The sequence below is a fragment of the Drosophila eugracilis genome, unplaced genomic scaffold, assembly GCF_018153835.1.
Source record: "Drosophila eugracilis isolate 14026-0451.02 unplaced genomic scaffold, ASM1815383v1 contig_1135, whole genome shotgun sequence".
Classification (NCBI taxonomy): Eukaryota; Metazoa; Arthropoda; class Insecta; order Diptera; family Drosophilidae; genus Drosophila; species Drosophila eugracilis.
Window position 1 is genome coordinate 373,494 of NW_024571914.1, and position 20,155 is coordinate 393,648.

Here is a 20,155-nt window from a genome sequence, read left to right on the forward strand (position 1 = left end):
AAAGGTAAAGCGTGTTCAAAATCGGAAGCAGGTGATCGGTGGAGTTTCTTATTTGTTGGTGGGGGCGGGGGTGTCTTGTTTATGGGTGCTTTTCGAGGTCATCACGCTTTTGCCAGATGGTGTTAGTCAACCCACATTACTGGGGCAAAAGCGTGAGCCGATTGATTGGGGACACTCCGCTATATGTATATATGTAAACAAGTTTAGATTCCATTGACAACAAATTATAACAAAAATTGGTTTGGTGTGTGTGCGTGTTGTAAACATAATACACGAATCGATTAGTATTTGTTTATACATAAAATAAATAAAAAACGATCTCAGTTGGGTATTGGTATTGGTATTGGTGTCGCCCTGTGTGTGGATATGATATATGTATGAAATGTTAAAGGGGTGGTTATATAATACATATATAAGGTCATATAGGTATACATGTGTGTGTGTATATAAATGTTACTAAACTATTTTTTTAAATTATTTTCTTATTTTTTTGTTTTGTCTTTGCAAAGCATGATGGATAATTAATTAACAAGACTCACAATTCGATATACATAAAATCACACAAAATATATGTATATTTGTTAATTTAATGGGCTAGAATATATATAAATAATGTATATATAAATAAAGGTTTCATATATATTTAGGTTTGTGCAATCGCAATCGATCTGGTCAATCTTGAAACGCGTATCATTTGTATAAGTATATTATTTGTAGCTTGTGGCCAACAAATCAGCGCGGGTTAAAAAAAAAAACACAAAAAATTATATACACGTACGTCAAAATTTTGGAATATGGGGATCTTTTTTTCGGCGGATTTCGATTCAATTGTGGGTGGTAAATAGGTTAGGGACAAACATTTAAATTAATCGGAACAGAGATGTATGTGCTTCAGCTCTCCCACCCGAATCTTCTTCGACTCTCTTACTGGCGCTTAATAATAAGGTGATAATATATATATGTATATATATATATATTCTCAGTGCGTATGTGTTTGGTGGGACATAAATACTAATCGATTCATAAACGTTTACAGACATTGCTCATATAGTTAGGTACATATCCAAGACAATATGCGTATAAACAATTACATAATTTGTTATAATGGCTTTCCATATACATAGGCGATATGTTGGTTTGTGTGTGTGTGTGTGTATGGGTGCTGGAGGATGGCGGGTGGTTCTGTATTTAATGGGGGCGTGGGTGTCAACTGCTGCTTACAGTTGGACGAGACCAAAGACGAGATAGGAAAAAAAACGAAATTCAAGACATGCATCAAAAATTGTAGCATACATCTCAGCGCTGACATAGAAATAAAAAACGGAAATTAATGGCTCACATCACAAACGTAAGCAGCAAGTTCACAACTACTTGGATCACAAAAAAAAACATTTATAGAAGAAAAGTATGTTCATTGGATAAGAAAGTATAATGAAAATATAAAAAAAAATTAACTTAATAATGGGTAAAACTTTACAACATTTAGAAAAGTTACAAATGCGATACACACGACATTGAAGTGACCTTTTTATTTGTGGGGATCTGGATTTGGGGATTTACACTATATATTAAAATCTCTCGTTATGTTCGTTTTTGTTTTTGTGCTCGTGATGAGAATGTGTGTGTGTGTGTCTTTCTGTGTGTTTTTTTGGGGGTGTGGGTGGTGGTTGTGGTATTTCGTATGCATGTTTACATTTTTACTTGGCTTGACTTATTAATTTATATGAATTTGACATTTGCAATGTATAGATTCTCTGAAGTTTTTCGCTGTTGTTGGTTTTGATTATGCAGTTTTTTCACTTGGCGCAGGTTGTTGGGATTCGATTTGGTTTTTGGTTTGATTTGGTTTGAATTTTATTGGTTGTTTTCTTTGTTGATTGGTTTTGGTTTGGTTTGTAGTGGTGTATTTTTTGAAATTTTTGGTTTTTTTTTTTTTTATTGAGATACGAGTACGTTCTTTGTGTTTTTGTTGAGCTCACCTGGTAAATTTTGTAGCGGCTTGACGTGCTGGGTGCCACGAACGCTGGGACGCGTTGGCACCACCCCACGGACCCCCCCGGTTGCTGCCGGCGCCCCCTGACCGGTGGCCCCCCGCTGAGCTACCGCCGCCGCCGCCTGTCCCGCCGCCGCTGCCGCTGCCGCCGCCTGTGGCGCTGTTTGGGCCCCCAGACGACTGGTGCTGCCACGCTGGCCAACGACTCTGCCACGCGGCACTGTGATTCCATGCCCACGACCAACTCCCTACACATCCACATCAACATCATCGTGATCATATATCAACGGCGTCATCGTCATATAGTCATCATCATCAACATGGTCATTATTGCATGCATTAGTTGCGTTTTGTGGAGTGGTGTACGTATGTGTGTGTTTCGAGTGTATGTGTTTGTGTGTGTGTGTGTGTGTTGGGGGTGGTGGGTGGTTGTTCGAGAGCGTGTTTATTGCATTTCCAGATTCGGTTCCATTTTCCATCATTTTCGGTTATCCACATCGGCCGTTGGTTTGGTTTTGCGTTTTGATTTCGTTTTTAGATTTCAGTTTTTCAGGTTTCGAGATTTTTGTTCGAATTTTTTGCGTTTACAATTTTTTCAATAGCATTAGCATTTTTTTTTTTGTATACATAATTGAATGTGTTTGTATATATATGGATCGCCAAGATAATTGTCAAATTTTGGTCATTTCAAATTTCGAATTAAAACGAAAGAGAGTGTAAAAGTAAAATAAAAGAACGTTTTTGAATTGATTTTGAATTTTGAGTGTCGAATCGATGAGAATTTCGAATTTTTGGTGCGGTTTCGTTTTCGGAATGGGTTTTTGGGGGGGTCGGAATAACAGTTTTTCATTTTTGGTTTTTGAATCGAAAGGTTAACGATTTAGATTTTTAGATTTGGTCATTTGGTTGGTGGTTGATTTTTGTTTTTGATTTTGATTTAGGTTGGTGTGGCAGAGATAGAATTTGTAATTTTAATGTGGGTGGTTTTTTTTTTTGGTTTTGACGAACATATATATAATTTTTTTTTCAAGATTTGTTGTTTTTTTTTTTGTCATATTGTACCGAAAAACAAATGAATTGTTTGTATATAGATAAGTATATAACAAGAACACATAAAAAGAAAGAAAAGAAAAGAAAAAAATCGAAATAAACGCGTTAGATTCTTGGTGTAAAAACTGTTTTGTTTGATTGTACATACACGATATGTAAAAATGTATGCATATAAAGTATGTATTATTTATATAGAAATTACTAAGATGTATATATACTGTTCTCTGTATTATGTGTAAAACTGAGTGAGCATTTAACTAGTCAATTGGGTATTATATAATATACTTATAACAACGGATCTGGGGCGCTTGAAACGTTGAAGTTCAAGCAACAAAAGTTTTTGCCTCTTGCGATTGACACAATATTTAAAAAAAATAACTTTACCATGTTTGTAAATTTGTTTTATAATTTAACTAAATGTAGTACAATAATAAGCGTAATGCGGTTAAATTGATATTAAAACATTAAAGCGTTTGCGTTGATAAAAATAAATATTTCAAGTATTTTAAACATAAAAGCGACGCAATGGTAAGAAAAAAGCGCTTCACTTAATTGCTAAAAGATTAATTAAAATTAAAACGTCAGCACGCCGTGTTCAGCTCATAAATTTATGATTAATTGTTATGGTTACTTCAGCCTGGCGATGGATGGGTGCAATTAAAATTATAAATAATAAATAAGCAGGTAAGGCAAGGTGTGTAATATACGTACAAGCAAAGCATAAGTTAAGCGTAATAAAGCACCGTTTGTCGGGGGTTCCTTAAATTATTTGATGTTTCCATGGGTGTTATGCAAAACATAGCGAAACAAGCAACAAATAATCCTTCTTCCGGATGGCAATGTGGGCGTGCACTTGTGTGGGTGTGTCTGTGTGGGCGTGGCATTTGGTTTTTGGGTGTGGGTGGTGGTGGGTGGTGAGTTGTGGGTGTTTTTTTTTTTTTTTGCTGGAATTTGGCAGCAAGAGACGTGCAAATTTTGACTTTATAAACGAAACAAAAAAAAGACATATTTTTGGGGGAAATTAAAGCCAAATGATGAAGCGCATTGTGGTAAAAGGAACAATCAAAAAATCAGATCAACAAAATAATACTAACTACAAGAGAGGAAGGCAATCAACTGAGGGCATACATATGTGATATCTAAATCAGTATCAAATGAAAACGAACTCTACAAATCTTGTGTTTCTGTGTGCGGTTGTGTTCTTGTTTTGTTCATCAAATTGTACTCCGATTCGAGAGGATCGCAATATTTCGATATGTAGAAAAAAAAACGAACCATAATGCTCGGTGGACCACTGAGAACACTTGTCGATCCTCTGGCCGAACGCTGTCCACTGGCCAGCCCTGAATTCTGTGAGGCACCAGCCGAGTTCGGAACAACCGTACCGCCGGAAACACTACCGCCCCCGCTGCTACCGCCGCCACCAATTCCGCCTCCACTGCCGTTGCCGCCATTGAGGTAATCATAGTAGTTGTAATCCGAATCATATAAGCGGTAAAGCTCCTCGTAGAAGGACTCATTGGAAAAGTTCCCTTGGCGATAGTCCGAGAAACCGAAATAATCGTAATCGTAGTCTGGGGGGTGGTTGGGGGTTGTTTTAGGATTAGGTTTAGGTTTGGGATTAAGTGAGTTAAGGTAAGGTAAAGGTACGCTCCCTCTATATACCTAGAACTAAGCTCTTCTCCTGGATATTATCATTATCATTGCCAATTCACTTTGCCAATGTTTAACGAATCGGGCGCGTACTGTAACGCAACAAGATACTCGATTGGGGATTGATGGATAAGTTGGTAGTTTGTCTGTGGTTGTTAGGTGGTGGGTTGGTTGGTTTGGTTTGGTGGTTTTAGATGTCACACTAATACACACACACAATTTTCGGTATGTGGCTTAAGTAGATGAGACTTAGGGTTACTTACCGGTGATATAACATCAAACAGTATACAGGGTGCTTAACATTCGCTACACAGAGAACACAATTGCAACATTTAATTATCGTAAACAACTATGGACAACGTTTAAGGTTAAATGTCTAATGTCTATGCTTTTGTTGTTATGAATTGAGAATATGTAGTGTGTTTCTTTTATATTTTAATGCCCTGCACTTGGCGACACAGAGAGTTCGGATCGGAGGGTCGGGAGGAGAGTCGAAGATAGGTTACATAAAAACAATTATAATCAAAAATCTGGACAACGACATCGATAAGGAACTAAAACACGGACATGCAGATATAAAACAAGGATAATAATTATAAATATAAAATGGATATAAGTAGAGCATTGACCATATAACTTGCAAATGCGAGAGTATCGAAAAGAAAGTAAGACAACGTTTACGATTAGTAAGATGGGAAAATAAGTAAGTAATAGAAATCAGTGATAAATGGTTATATTCAAGTTACTTCAATTGATTGCCAATGGTCAGAGGTCAGAGATCTTAAGGTTAGTGGGGTTAATCTCGATCTAGCTGGATACGTTGTTTTCTCACTCGACTCGGGAGACTTGAGGGGCAGTGCTAAGCGTGACTTTGGGGGCATTTTGGGTGAAAGTGAGAGTGAGAGTGAGGGTGTTTTTGTGCTTGTGGTGTTGGTTTCTAGTTTTTAGTTTTAGTTTTAGGGACACAATTATACAAATGTTAGTAGCGCGCTTTCTAAACCTTAAATAACTTAAATAATGAGGCGAGGAGAAACAATAATCAAAGAAAGAAAGTTAAATAAACGTTGCGTTCGATGGCAGACATGATATAAATATATCGTTCAACTTAAGGGCTTAAACTGCAGACCGGATTAGATATAGGATTAGTAGCTGCTGCTGCTGCTGCTGCTGCCGCATTTTTCGGTTAGACTTTTAAAACTAAGAACTAAAAACAAACCTAGAATACTGGAGTACTCGATCAATACGCAATGAGTGGCGTTAGTGTTAGTGTGTGTATGGTGTGTATGTATTTGTGAGTGTGCCTAACAACTTGGCTAATTGACTACAAGAACTAAAACCAAATTAACAAAAGTTATAAAGTATTTTTTTCTCAATTGTGTAGAGTCCCACAAAAATGGTGAAGGCACCAGGCGGGCCTTCACACTCCTCTCTCTCATCAACATCATTATTAACATCATTGATTATATAATATCATAGCCGATATGGCTATGCATATACATATACAGAGACATCTAGATACGGCTATTCACTTGGCAAATTTGCCAAACTTACCGTATTCACGAGGTATCGGCGTACGCAGAGGCATGCGCGCCCCTGGGAGGCGCAGGGGCGTCAAGGACATCATGCTGGGATGTGTCGGCGACATATTTCTGTATGGAGACAAGGTTTCAAATCTTTACAAGGTAATCCCACACGAATATAGTATTGAGTACGGTTTGGTTTGGTTATGGTTTTTTGTTTTTTGTTTTTTTTTGGTTTGGTGTCGTGTGCGGGGTAGAACATAGTATTTATTTGGGGGTGAAGTTCATTCGCAGGGCAGGCAATTGGCAAAGAAAGAAAGAAAATAATAATAAAATAAATATAATTAATCGATTGCTTTAATAGTTGGTGGCGACTTGAAAAGCAAACAGACATTTTCAATTTGGATTTAGCCGAAATCTAAAGTGCCCAATGGAATGCATTTAAGTGAATGCAATTGAATTTTATTTTTTTTTTTTGGATTTTGGATTTTGCGCCAATCTGTGGTAATGTGTGGATGTTGCTGTGCTAGACAAGTTTTTCTTTGCAGGGGTGGAGTAGTTAAGTGGGTTTGGTTATATGAAGAGGAGCTGAAAATACATACCCCACGATCCCAGGACGCGCTTGCATCATTTGCATCATACGGCGCTCACGAGCACGCAGAATCTCCTCTTTTTTCTTTTTGTCCGAGGGGGGTTTGGCTAGAGAGACCTATGGAGAGGAAATACAAGTATATATATTATATAAACATAAGTTATTATTAAAGTTAACTCACCTCAATATTCGAGGCGCCGATCTCCTTGCCATTAAGGCCACGCATAGCTTCGACGGCGCTATCACGATCCTCAAAGTGTATAAAGGCATAGTCTTTAATCTTCTTAACGCGTTCCACCTTTCCATATTGCTCAAATTGCTCCTGTTAACCAGAAATAGGATTAGCTAAATGTATGTATTAAGATTCTGTGTAGTAGCATTACCTTTAGCTTATCCTCTGAGACGTCCTGGGTTAGATTTCGCACATAAAGAACTTTAACCTTGGACATAGTTTGTTCATCCGGCTCCTCCTGTGGATCGGCCCAGTCGACTATTATATCACATCCCCAAACCTATTAAAATACAATACCTTTATTAGTTTTTGATTAAGATTAAGTTTTAAAGTTTAACTCACCTTGATTCGTCCTGTGCCAAGCCTTCTTTTGGCCAAAGATGCCGCCTTGTGTGACTCGTATTCGAGAAAACAGAAGCCGCGATTCTTTTTCTTATCATCTGGCGAGCTGTATATGATTACCTCGTAAAGGCCAGCTATATAGGTTCAGATTCGGGATCAGGTTTTATTTTTAAATAAAGAAAATTGTCATTTGAGTACGGTAAATATAGATGGCGTTATCAATTCAAATGCAATATGATTAGTTGGTTGCATATGTAAAAATTCAAACGAAAGTAATACAACAAAAAAGAATTTGTATTGGCAGGTGTCTTGTTTGTGTGCGAGAATGTTTGAGGGTAGTAGTAGTAGTAGTACAGATGATAAGAACACACTGAGACGCACTCTCGGCGATTTGTAAATATAAATAAATGGAATACTGTATTTTTTATATTTTTAAACAGAAATGCACAAAATTTTACATGACAAGCGCGGGCGGGCGAGCGGTCTCTAATCGCTCGCATTCTGTTTTTTGTTGTGTAAAATAATGAGCATTTCCATATAATCGGAGGAATCTCTATATATAATATGTAGAGCGAATTAGATGATTTTGAAAACCAATGCCAACAATTGCTGCTTGCTGCTTAACTTTTTGAAATATTTTTGAATAATTAAATGCGCTAAGAGCTAATATAACATTTTCGGTTTTTGTTTTTGTAGATTTTTTGGAGAGTATTACAGAGAGAGAGAGAGAGAGAGCGGGGGTATAACATTAAGTTGGATATGTAGTACGTATAGAGAGTATTGTAAAATGAAACACACATTTAGAAAAACACTTAAAAACCTCTGTTGCTATTATTTTTGTTGTTGTTGTTGCTTGTTTTTGTTTATATATAGTACATGTTGCAATTAAAATAGGAAAAGTAACAAAATATACGAGTACATATAACCAAAAAACACAACACGAAGTAGAGAGCACACATTGAGCTTGGATTTATTTTTCGTTTTTTGAGAGTAATGGAAACGATAACGGGGAAACTATACACAAACATAGCCAGAGTTTAAGTTTAAGACAGATAGAGTTTAAGATAGAGAGAGAGAACGTGTGTACACTGAGATACAAATAGAGAAGAGAGATCGGTAGAGATATATAGAACAATAACGTAACAACGAAATAGTTTATGGATATTGGATTTTGAATTTGGCTTAGTTTCACGTCGATTCGTTTGCATCAATTGCTCGGGGAAGTAGCGCTTATGTGAGAGATAGATACAGAGAGAGTTAGAGTAAAATGAGTTCATTTTTAAGGCTTGTAGTCTCCAGTCATTAAATAAATGAATTTCATATATATATTATATTCAACATGAATAGGCCAAAACATATCGATTTGAGTAGACGAATTACTGTTTCATATTTAGGTTTTTTTTTTTTTGTTTTTTGGGCGGGGGTTTTGTTTCGTTTTTGTGTGCGCCGTTGTTGTTTATTATCTATGTGTATATATTATATATAATATGATATATAGGTCTGCACTAAAACAAAAACTATATAGGTTTATCCCTTTTATATTATTTTTGCTTCTCAAAAATATTCAAAATGTTTTGGTTAGCGAATTGTTTAGCTACAGGTTTTCAATGTCAACAAATTGGGCACATTTAATAATTGGAACGTTTAACAAAAAAAATAAATAAAATATAATCGGAGAACAATTAATTTTTTGTTGTATTTACTAACAGCGCTTAACGCTACAGAAAATGAGTGGGAGAGAATAATGACAAAGAGGTAAAAATGCAATCAACCCAAGGACATGGCTTCAGTTTAGATAAAAGCCATGTCCTTTATTCTTGGTCGTTTGTTAAAATGTTTCAATTTAGTTGGTGGGATTTTCAAAGTGTTTAATTTTCGGGGTGTGGAGCATTTTAAAAGCGAAAATTGCAAAACAAAAATCCAATTGATACTTCATTTCGTAGGCTTCCATGCGCTTTTCAATTCTGCAAGTATCGCCCCTAAAAACATTTATGGGATTAAGTACAAGTAATTAAGGTTGTTGGCCAATTCTTGTTAGCCAATTGGGGTTTGTGCTGGGCTGGTTTTTGGAGGGTCTTTATTTTGGTTTAATTTATTCATTTTTTTTTTGGGTCTTTTGCTTTGTTTGTGGTTGCTGTTGCTGTTGGTTTTTGGATCACTTACGTGCATGTTTTGAAAATTCCTCAATTAATTCGTCGCGATCTCTATTCTTAGGTATATTGCCGACAAATAGCCGGTGATTGTTAAATGATATCGTAACACCAATCTTTTTGCCTTTCCGAATTTCATAATCATTTAGCTGCAATTGTTTAAAAGTTCACACAAAACAAAAGAAAATTTTGATTTGCTATGAAAAATTTGTAGTTCATTGGTACTGCGATTTGATTTTGGATTGATTTGGTATATCGGGTTTGTGGTTTCAAAGGTGGTTATAAAATGAGTGTTCGTGTTTGATAGTAATTCTCATGGGTGGGAGAGAGTTGTGTTGTGGAGTTCTATATTTTATATATCTAAACTTTAGTAACTTTTTTTGTTTTATATTTTGTATTGCGTGCCAAATAAAAAATGAATTTACTCAAAAATAAGGTTGTTCTTTAGCTAAATTCCAGTTGATTTGATGTGGATTATTCGTTGTCACACTACCAGTACTAGTACTTACTATGCGGAATAATTACTTTGATATTAAAAAAAAAAAAATGATTTGGCTCTATGCAGCAGCTAGAAAGTCAAATGCGTCTTGATCTTACCTTAGCAATAAATTACATGTGAAGTGACTTTCTAGCTGGCGCACACGGCGTATACTTAATATTTATAATTTGAAGAGCCTGCTTTCCTACGGTGTGATTAATATTATATTATAGAACTTAATGGAAATAAAGTTTTTGGAATGCATAACAATTTGGTAGGAAATTTAAAAATTTGAATATTTTTTTGGTTGGTTCTTTTTTTTATTTTTTGGTTTGTAGGCAAAGTTAATGACTGGAGATATTATGTAAATAAGTTAAAAAGAAATATTCTTATACGACAATTCAAGCTTGTAACGAATGGCAATGAGACAAATGGGCGTGTCGCTGTATCTATGTATGTGGGTATGTATGTATGTAGTATCTGTGTGTGTGCGTGTGTGTGTGTGTGTCTGTGCTATATATGAGGCAACGTATATGATATAAAACTGAGAAATGCATCCGACGATGTTTGAGGTTCGGTTTTGTTTTTTTTCATGGGGCGAGAGCGCATTTGAAAAGAGTGTCTCAATATGTTTTCTTTTTTTTTTTTTTGAGTTTCAGGGGGAGAACACTTTTCAATTTTTTCAGAAGTGCCGAGAGATGGCAATGGCGGATGTTTGGATGGTTTGAGGTGGATGGGTGAAGAGTATAAAAAAGGATGAGTTCAAAAACAAAATAATTGTAAATTAAACTAAATTAAAAAAAAGACCCTAAGACCCTTTTTCTAACCTACTAAAAAACAGTCCTTGCATCTTGCAATTAGCCAATTTCTGTTGGTTGTAGCCAATTGGATTTTTGTTTACAATTTAAAGCCGATTAATGAAGCTGCGAATCGCAACTCCTGTTGTTGGTAATTTAAAATACATTTTTTTTGTTGGTTAATTTCGTGTTTGTCAATTTACCTGTAAGTTTACCAAATTCCTCTAAAATTTCATCTTTGCCCTTTGACTTGGGAATATTGCCTACGAAAAGGCGCAGATTCGGTACGCTTATATTTATTTTCAGACACTTGCCGGGTTTTATTTCGTGATTATCGAGCTAAATTGTGGAAGGGAAGGTAAAACGTTTCTTTTTAATACCAATTCAATGTTAATAATAATAAATAATAAGTAAAATAAAATAAATCATAAATAATTTTGAACTAAGGCATAAGAATAAGTGGGGCTTGGGGTTAAATAATAAGATTAGGTTTACGTTTTTCGTTTTTTTTTTGTTTGTTTACCAATTTTGAAGTGGGCCGCTTTCGGTTGAGTTTCGTTTTGAAAATGTTAAAGGAAAAACATTTTTGTTAGTTGGTTAACTGGTTAAGTTAAAGGTAGGAGATATTCGTGGCTAGTATTTGAATTTTGGTCATGCTCGTCTAAATAAAACCAGACAGTGAGATTGAACGTACGCTGCTTAGTTGACTACAAAAGTTGATAGCTACATAGCTGGACTTAGATCTAGAGAAAATTTAACTAAAAAGAACATAATACAGATAGAAAATAGAAAAGGTTTTCGGGAGGTATATGTGTGGTTTCTTTTTTTTTTTTAAGGGGGAGTAGGGCCAAATATTTGATTCGCAGAGGAAGAGAACTCTTTTCAAACTTGCAATTTGAACGATTTCAAGGCGCTGGAGAGATTCGTTTGCATTAAAATTAAGATTACAACTCATAGAAGACGGGACATGCATTACATAAGTTACAGATAGATCAAGTAGAGAGAGAGAGACAGCGAGAGAGTGAGACAGATAGCGTTGCCTATAGTTCAAATTTCAATGTTTATATAGCGAAGGCAGAGGTAAAGTTAGCATACGGTAAAAACTAAATAAAATTTGCAAAATTTCTCAGGATCAGATCTAAAAGCGCCAAATCGGTTAAAGATCATATATATATCGTAATTTTTCGTTCTTGCTGTGGAGAATTTTTGTTTCTTTTTTTAATATTTGAATTTTGTTTTGGCCGCATAACTGTTCCTACTTCTTCCGATGTGTTTAACACGATAGTAAAATATGTGGATACAATACGTTAAAAATATGGATATATAGGATATGTATATAGATCGTAAGAGTTAGCAATACGTAAAAAACATTGAAGCGGGGCAGGGGGCAACTAATTTGGGAGCTTTCTTTTTCTTGGGATAATGGGGTTGGGTTGGCTTTCTTGAGGGGCACTCAGTTTGGGTGGTGGTGGTGGTGGTATGGATATGGATGGTCTGTTGGTTGGCTTAAATACCTGTCGCACTGCATTGACGGCCGCTTCGCGATTTGTGAATGTGACAAATGCATAACCACGATTTGTGCCCGTCATCGGGTCCATCATTAGGCGGAGGTCCCAGATTGTGCCGCAGTTCTCGAAGAGCGGAATCAGTTCGTCCTCGTACATGTCCTTGGGTATCTTTCCGCAGAAAACCTCGCAACCGTTTCCCGGAACATTTCCCTCCCAATCCGGTGGCGGGCCACCGTATTTACGTTGACCTATAGAGAGTTAATAATATATATCAAGATTTATATTTAATATCTTAAAAAACTAGTGAAGATCAACTCACCTGTCGTCACATCTAATGCGTAGCGGGTGCGCTCAAGAATTTTCTTAATTTTCTCCTCGTCGGGACCTTTGACGCCAGCTGCGGGCGCGGCCACTCCTTGTTGGCTGGCTCGACTCTTCTGGCGGTATGTCTTCATCACACCGCACAGATAGGCGGACTTATTTGACACGTGCTCCAGGTTTGATTCGAGGAACTGACCCAACACATTCAAGGCACCATCGACGGGAAACTCCTTGAGCGCGTCCAAGGCGCGCTCATCCAGCTCGGCGTGAGCCAACTTGCCGGTTTTGTAGATTTCATCCAGCTTGCCAGCGACCTAAAATTAGTGATTTTGTATATTGGTTGTTAAGGGTTAAAAGTACTTTTTGTTACTCACTTTCTTGTCCAGACCGTATTCCAGCAGCTTGGGATAGTCCTCTGTACGCTCGCCATCGCCACGGTCATCGGCTTTCTGATTAATGTCATCTAACAGTTCGCCATTACCTTCCGCCATTTCTGTAAGTTAAGTATTGGAAATCAAATTTAATAAAATGGCCAAAGATATAAATATAAGTATAAAGTTCCTAACTCTATGGACTTCATATTGCCAAAAAAATGTGGACCCACAATATTTCTTTTGGGCGACCTATAAAATTACCCTGTAGAGTTCAACGAACGCTAAAAAATAGCAACAAATTGCGACTGCTTGGAAAAATGGGTCGCGAGAATGTGCGAAATAGAAGAATTTCGCAACTTACGCACCGCCGCACGCACCCGCGGAATGAGATAAATGGGGGAACAATGAAAAAAAGTGAGCATGGGAGAGCAGACAACAAAAGCGAAAAAGTTCATTGACTTCAAACAAAATGCGAAACGCACAAATTCGCGATCCCAAAGTGGGAGCAAAGGCAAGAGAAAAATTCACCAAAAAGTGCGTGAGAAAAGAGAAAATATAAAAGAGTAGGAAGAGGAGAGAGAGAGAGAGAGCGGCATGAAAACGTGTTGGCCAAAATGTAAACAATCGAAAAGAGGCGCGTTTTGCGAATTGTGCGTGACGTGTTGCGTATACGCAATGTGGCTAATCACCATGAACAAGAGCAATAAGCGTGACGTATTCGTTGCCATGGCAACAGCTGATAAATCTAAAACTGATAGCTGTTGAACGCCTTCAGTTTAATTACTTGCCAAAATTGCCACTGGAGTTAAGTTATTTAAATATTGAACTTAACAGATAAATGACAGATGTAAGCTGTAAATTTTCAAGATTGTATTATATCTGCAAATAAGTTGTACGCTATTAATATTTGATATTAATATTTAGCTTATAAACCTGCGTGATTTGATATATTTAATCAGTCTGAAACAAATATTTTTAATGTTTTCCGCGTCGAAAATCAGCTGGCTGAAAGACATGCGGAAACAAGAGCCGTTTGCTTTAGCTGCAAGTGCAGCTGCATACAGCAATTTATCATAAATGAATATTTATGGCACACTCATAATGAAAATGCAAATTTTCCGCAGTTGTCAAGTGGCAAACGCTCACCTACATGCCATAGCATAGAAATCTACCTTAGCAGTCACACTATCAGCAAATGCTATTTTGATTCACATTTATATATATGTATAAATGTGTATCAAGATGTGTGGGCCGGTGTGTGTGTTTGACGTTCAAACAAAAAACGAACCAAGCTGCAGGCAAAAAACAAACGAAAAGAATACTAAATGAGGGGCCACAACTAGCCGAGAGCGATAATTGCGTAACATTTGCAAAAAAAAAAAAAAAGAATATCAGCAAGTTCTATCGTCAAAGAGAGGGGAACCCATTGATAGAGAGTGAGAGAGCGACCCACATCAAATTATGACCAAATCCGCAACATTTCTAAATTCTTTTCGTATTGCTAGACGCTGCTTTTTTTGTTTGTTGCTGCTCTCTCCTCCTCCCTACTAAATCACTGGGTTTTTGCAAATTTTGTATTATTCCATCTGCCATCCGTTTCGTTTTCGCTGACATTGAAATACTTTTTCGATTGATATCGCCGGGGCCACAAATGAGGCTTTTGGACCGCCGAAATTCGATAATGTAATACTCACTGCTGGAACTGGGCATTTCGCTAAGATTCCGCATAGCAGAGCGAGTCTTTAAAGATCTTGGGCGACTGGGCCTCCTCGCTACCCTCCTTGTCCTTGCGAGCACTGGCCGTTTTCATCATTTTGGAAAACGGACGGCGGCAACAATTTAAGAATTTGTAAATTTCCTTCAAAGACTTGGAATTTCGCTTGCAATCCTGTATTTTAACAATTTCTAATTCCTTTTTTGTTGTGTTTTTCAAATATCAAATTAACAATCAGAGATAGTTATTTGTTCCGAAAAGATGCGAAAGACGTCTAAAAATTTTCACAACTGAATTGAAATAAAATTTTCCCGACTGACACATACACAATGCCAAATGATTATCGAATGACTTTTGACAATTGTTCTGCCAAGACCTACTACGATTGAATTGTGGGGTTAGGGGCAGGGTTACTACCAACCACATAGAGGTGGCAATCCTAGAACTACAGCTACTACCACCATCACACCGCAGCAAATATTTAGACTTAAACCCGGCAGATATTTATGACAACTGCAGTAGAGCCCATCAGAATGCAATGTAAGCTATAACAATAAACGGAACCAGTCAGCCAGTAACAACAATAACAGACCTCGTGCATAACCCATTCTCTAGGCCCCTCCTATATGGTACACTATGTATATATTTCTATATATATATATAGGCTGGTTGGGCGCGAAAACGCAGCGAGCTGTAAGTGTAAAGTGTGGGCGACAACCGCAGGGAAGCCCACAAAAGGGCAAACACACCAGGGGGGAGCACCATGAAAATGAGCAGGAAAAGCTGGAAAAGCGCTTTATCGAGGCACTGCTGCAAGGAAATGAATAATAAACACACATGGCCAATGGATATTGAGTCAGTTGAAAGGAGCAGACACAACAACGCAGGAAATTCCATTAGGATTGCAGCAGAGAATATCGATAAAAATGTGGGGATTCCTCATACGCAGTGTTGCCAGGGTCTCCTTTTGTCCATTTCCCTTTTGTGTGCATTTTGGTATGCTAGGAACTAGCCATATTCCAGTGAAATTCATTCCAAAGGCCAAGAGCCGGAGCTATTCAGGTGACTGCTCCTGGCCTAAAACCGCTTTCAATTTGCAACACTTGCCGGATTATGTGTTTGCTTTCTTTCCTCTTCTGCCTGTTTGCCCCGGACTGTGTCATCATTTTTTATGCATGTTTGTTATGGCAACAGAGTGGCCGCCCGTTTGTTTGCCCTGGCGAGTGGCAACTCTGTCCATTGCATAGGAAAGGAATAGTAATAAAAAAAGGATACGGAAAAAAATATGAAAAACAAAAAGAAACGTTTGCATGTTAAAGAAAATTCCTTTTTGCATGCTCGTTTTGTTTGCCAGAGCCGCTTGGCAACTACCTCAATAAATTTGATGTTGATGCCGGCGATATGCGCAAACACATACACATGCATAGGGATATCCTGTCCCGTGCACTTGTGTGTCGGTTAGTTACACCCTCAGCAACAAAAAAAACAAGCAGAAAAAAAGTCACCCTCTTAGCCGCTCTCGCAAGGGTGGATTCCACCACTCCACCACCATTCCGGATTCGGGCTCCTTTGCCAAGAGATAATGCCTGGTGTAAGGTTAGTAAATCAGCGATATGACAAATCGCCGCAACGCAGGCGGAACACTTAATGCGACTCTTTCTATAAGAGACAAAGGAGAATCAAAATTGCTGATAAAGCCAAATAAATCGTTTTGCCACATTTGTTCGTCACTCGCGTCTGTCTGCCAGACAAAGCGTCGCCACCGGCAGCAGTCTGGTCTAGAATTACAAGTTCCCTTTGGCCCCCCTTCATTGCTGTAACTCCGCCTCTGTGTCTGTCAATTGAAGCCAGACTGTAGAGAAACTACTACAAAAATATGGGGTATAGCATGGGCCAGGGGTTTTTCAAGTCTGGGGTTGTTGTTTGCCATGCTCTATAGGAAGTGTTAAAGTTTCAGGCTTTCGCAATTTGAATTTCAAGAAGCCTTGGCCATTTAAATGTTATTGCCATGGACAACGGCGACAACAATGGGGCTCAACCCACCTTTTTCTTCGGGGTTATTGATTTTCAGCCCCCTTTGTGTCCAGATGAGCCAACTACGGCTACTACTCCGCCGGCCAGTTAAGCCGATTTAAGGCACAAAAATAACTCCAGAATGGCCGGAGAGAAAAGTGCAGGGACTGCAGACCAAGCCAAAACCTGAAGGCCTTCGAACGGAAGTGTGGCAAATGCCTTCTTGTAATTTATAGCCAAAGGAAGGGGTTGAGGGTTTGGGGCATTAGAAGGCGGCCAGTTGGCCGCATAAGTTGCACAATTTATGGCATTGCGACAACGAACAAATTCCCTGCAAAGTGCAGGCAAACCAAGCAAATTAGATGGAAGCGCCTCTCAGGCGGCAGACAACGGTGGCGATTGCTGGGAATGAATAGACGGAAGGAAGGAGGGCTTTTCGCCCTCAAGAGAGAATATTAAATGAATGAAATTTATTGTAATTTATGGAGGACTACAGAAGAAGTTTAATGAAATATTAGAAATGCTTCACGTTAAAGTGCAATCCAAAAAGAGCCTTTATTGCTGCCTGCTTTTAGGCGTTGGATACAATTACTCGTCAAGGAATGCAGTTTAGATTATTTCAGTTTTATTTTTTGAAAGGAATTAAAGCAGCAATAAATTAAGCTGCATTTTTGGCATTGGCCTGCTGTTAGGCGATGGGTTTTAGGATTTAGCTTTGCGGACAATTTTACGATAAGTTTTCTTAAATAAATTACTCATTTGTAGGTTATTCCCCCCTTTTCTTTTACATGCACATCCATTAGATAAGCTTTTTGTCTATCTATACGTTATCGCCATTTAAACAAAGTGCATTCATATCTTTAACAGAGTCACGTGGCAGCAAGGCATGCCCCACTCCCCAAATATTTTCGCAGGACTCGTTGCCAAAATCAAAGATAACATGGCAATAAGTTGCAAGTCGGGTTTATTTGAGTAAACAGCAACGGGTTCGTGGCAGTTCAGTGGGGTTTTGTTGCCAAGAAACCAATCAGGCGGGTCTCGCCTCTCGGAAGCTCTTTTTGGCCACGTCACTGGGGCCCGCCATTGGCACAGCCACGGCCATAAAAACTGTGCAGCCTGGCTGGGGAAATGTTTTCAATATTTGATGCTCACATTTTGTGGCCGCAAAAGTGCAGGGACGTTGCTCGACCGCATCAACAAATGAAAATGGCGCCCAACATCCATCCATACCCCAACCTGCAGCCCCTGGAAAATAAAGCTAGCCCAGGAGGTCAGTCACGTGTTGGCCAGGCTACCAAAACTAAGGGGTTCTGCCGAATTCACTGCATTGCGGCAGCGACAACAACAGCCGGACGGATAGTCCGTACTCCGGACGACGGACTTGGGACTCTGGTCTGTATGTACAAACAGTGAGGCATTGTGTCTATCCGTGTGTATTTGCGCTGTGCAACTGCCAAAAATAAGGAGTAAAAAAAACAACGTACAACGTGCCTGCAACAGTACATAAAGAGCCGCCGGCTCCTGGGAAGAAATGGTCAGGAGAGTTGGGGAAATAGGAGACACGCGACAAGCACAAAATGAAAATTACACAAAAGTTTGCCAGAGAAGAAAATGGCGTGCTTTTTTATGGCTGCCAAAGATGCCCCCAGGAGTCGATGTCGTAGCTAGAGTTGTAGAAAGTGGAAAGCCAACTTCTACAGGCGCAGAAAAAAGGAACGAAATAACAATAGTTTTGAGGATTGAAACTAGAGATACCCTACTAGTCCAATTCATATTGAATTCAAATATCTTCTTTCGAGAGTTTTTCATGACTTTCAGAAAGCAAAACGCAAAATCCCTCAAGTTATCCAATTTTTTAAATTCTGCAGTAGTTTAAATTTCCTCAATTAACAGACAATTTAAGGTCATTTTACCCAATCTTTTCAACAAGCAAATAGGTAAAATATAAATTTTCCTGTATTAAACTGAATTTATAGCATCCTTTTATATAGTAAAAAACGTTGCCAAAAAAGGCAAAGGCAAGCCCATGACACATGGGCCGCCGGAAACCGAAATGCGCTTTTGTATGCGACCCCCAATCCAACACAATCCAAACAGAGACCCAGAGAGAACCCATCCGACCAAAAACCACCCAACCGTATAGCAGCGGGCAACAATCCAATCCGACACAAAACCCCAGCCCAATCCGAGTAGGACAAGAGCTAAGCTGATATAGCTGGGCAGGTTTCCACTGGGTACCCCATATAGTTCGGCGAATTAGAAAAGTGCCGGCTGCAGGCGCCGCTCAATTGCATTGGGTTCTAGGGTAGAAAAGAAAGGGGAAGAGGTGGAGCAGCAGCAGGGAGGAGCGGTAAACGAGTCTCGTTGAGCGCGTATCTTGCATTTTTATTTTAGCATATTTTATTATTTGCGAAATTAGGCTGCTCCAAGTACCGCCCACTGTGCTGCCTTTCTATATGGTATGTTACGGTATGGTGTGGTATGGCATGGTATGATATTGTAGCAAAAAGTGGGTGGCTCTAAGGGGCACATCCTAACGGATAGCTCTGGATGGCACGGCACCCGCTGATTGCAACGCGGCTACAGCGACATCGGCATTCAAAGTGGCCTGAATAAATTGTGTGCAGCGCTTGGAAATTATTTCGAAGCAAGGAGGGAAATGAGAATCTTTTTTACATATTTATATTATCTTAATTCTTAATTGAAGTTATTCAAATTTAAACTTAAAGAAGGAATTGCTTATTAAAGCTGCTAAACAAGAGTTTATGTGTCGAAAACTCATTTAAATTAGTTCCAAACATTATTTAATTTAATTGATCGAAAAAAATACATTTTTTAATATTTTTAGTTTTTACATAAGAAATTTACAACTGTATCTTGTTGTAATAAAAAGTAGAGAAAATAATCTAACTTATTGATCAGTGTAGAAAATGCCTTTCTAAGAGGCTTAGCCTGAGTTTGCAAATACAAATTACACTTCCAAGTAAAGATGACTGTTTGTAATCACCGCAGAGAGGCTTATTAATACATATTTTCAATTTGAATAATTAATAAGGAGAAAAAGAAGCACAAGAAGAAAGAGTATTTTTGCAAAACAACTATTTTCATTTCCCCCGGTGAAAAGGAGAAGAAGAAAAGCGACAGAAAAGAGAAAATTACTTAACACGGCTCCCAAGTCGAATGTAAAAGCCAAAACGTGTTTGCCGGCAACCCCTCTCGAGAGACCCCCTAAAGCCCCCTACCCAAATTTCAACCCCCTCTGGCCAACGGCCATGTTCTTGCCGAGAGCCAAGAGTCATGCATCATGCAACACCCAAAACGAAATGAGAGCCGCTTTTGGGGGCAGCATATGAAAGTACAAAGGAAAAGCGAGGAGAAAACATGGCGAAGCGCCAAATTATGCGCGCATGGGTGGGGT

At 38.4% G+C, this 20,155-nt stretch overlaps 1 protein-coding gene across 20 annotated transcripts in view; it reads right to left on the reverse strand.

Moving 5' to 3' along the window:
* The window catches only part of LOC108110181 (heterogeneous nuclear ribonucleoprotein R), a 54,885-nt gene that overhangs the window by 4,393 nt on the left and 30,337 nt on the right, over positions 1–20,155 (reverse strand). For 5 of the 20 annotated variants that reach the window (XM_041817905.1, XM_017219108.2, XM_017219113.2 and 2 more), the window contains 11 exons: positions 13,011–13,129; positions 12,635–12,950; positions 12,322–12,563; positions 9,546–9,681; positions 7,383–7,516; positions 7,192–7,320; positions 6,990–7,130; positions 6,819–6,925; positions 6,248–6,369; positions 4,319–4,617; positions 1,980–2,241 (listed from right to left, as the gene is read on the reverse strand). In XM_041817905.1, the coding sequence (XP_041673839.1) occupies positions 1,980–2,241; positions 4,319–4,617; positions 6,248–6,369; positions 6,819–6,925; positions 6,990–7,130; positions 7,192–7,320; positions 7,383–7,516; positions 9,546–9,681; positions 12,322–12,563; positions 12,635–12,950; positions 13,011–13,129 (2,007 nt within the window). Of the gene's footprint in view, positions 1–1,979; positions 2,242–4,318; positions 4,618–6,247; positions 6,370–6,818; positions 6,926–6,989; positions 7,131–7,191; positions 7,321–7,382; positions 7,517–9,545; positions 9,682–11,010; positions 11,147–12,321; positions 12,564–12,634; positions 12,951–13,010; positions 13,130–14,704; positions 15,070–20,155 lie in introns of those variants that run through there. The other 15 variants (XM_041817917.1, XM_041817918.1, XM_041817914.1 and 12 more) reach the window with 11 other exon arrangements.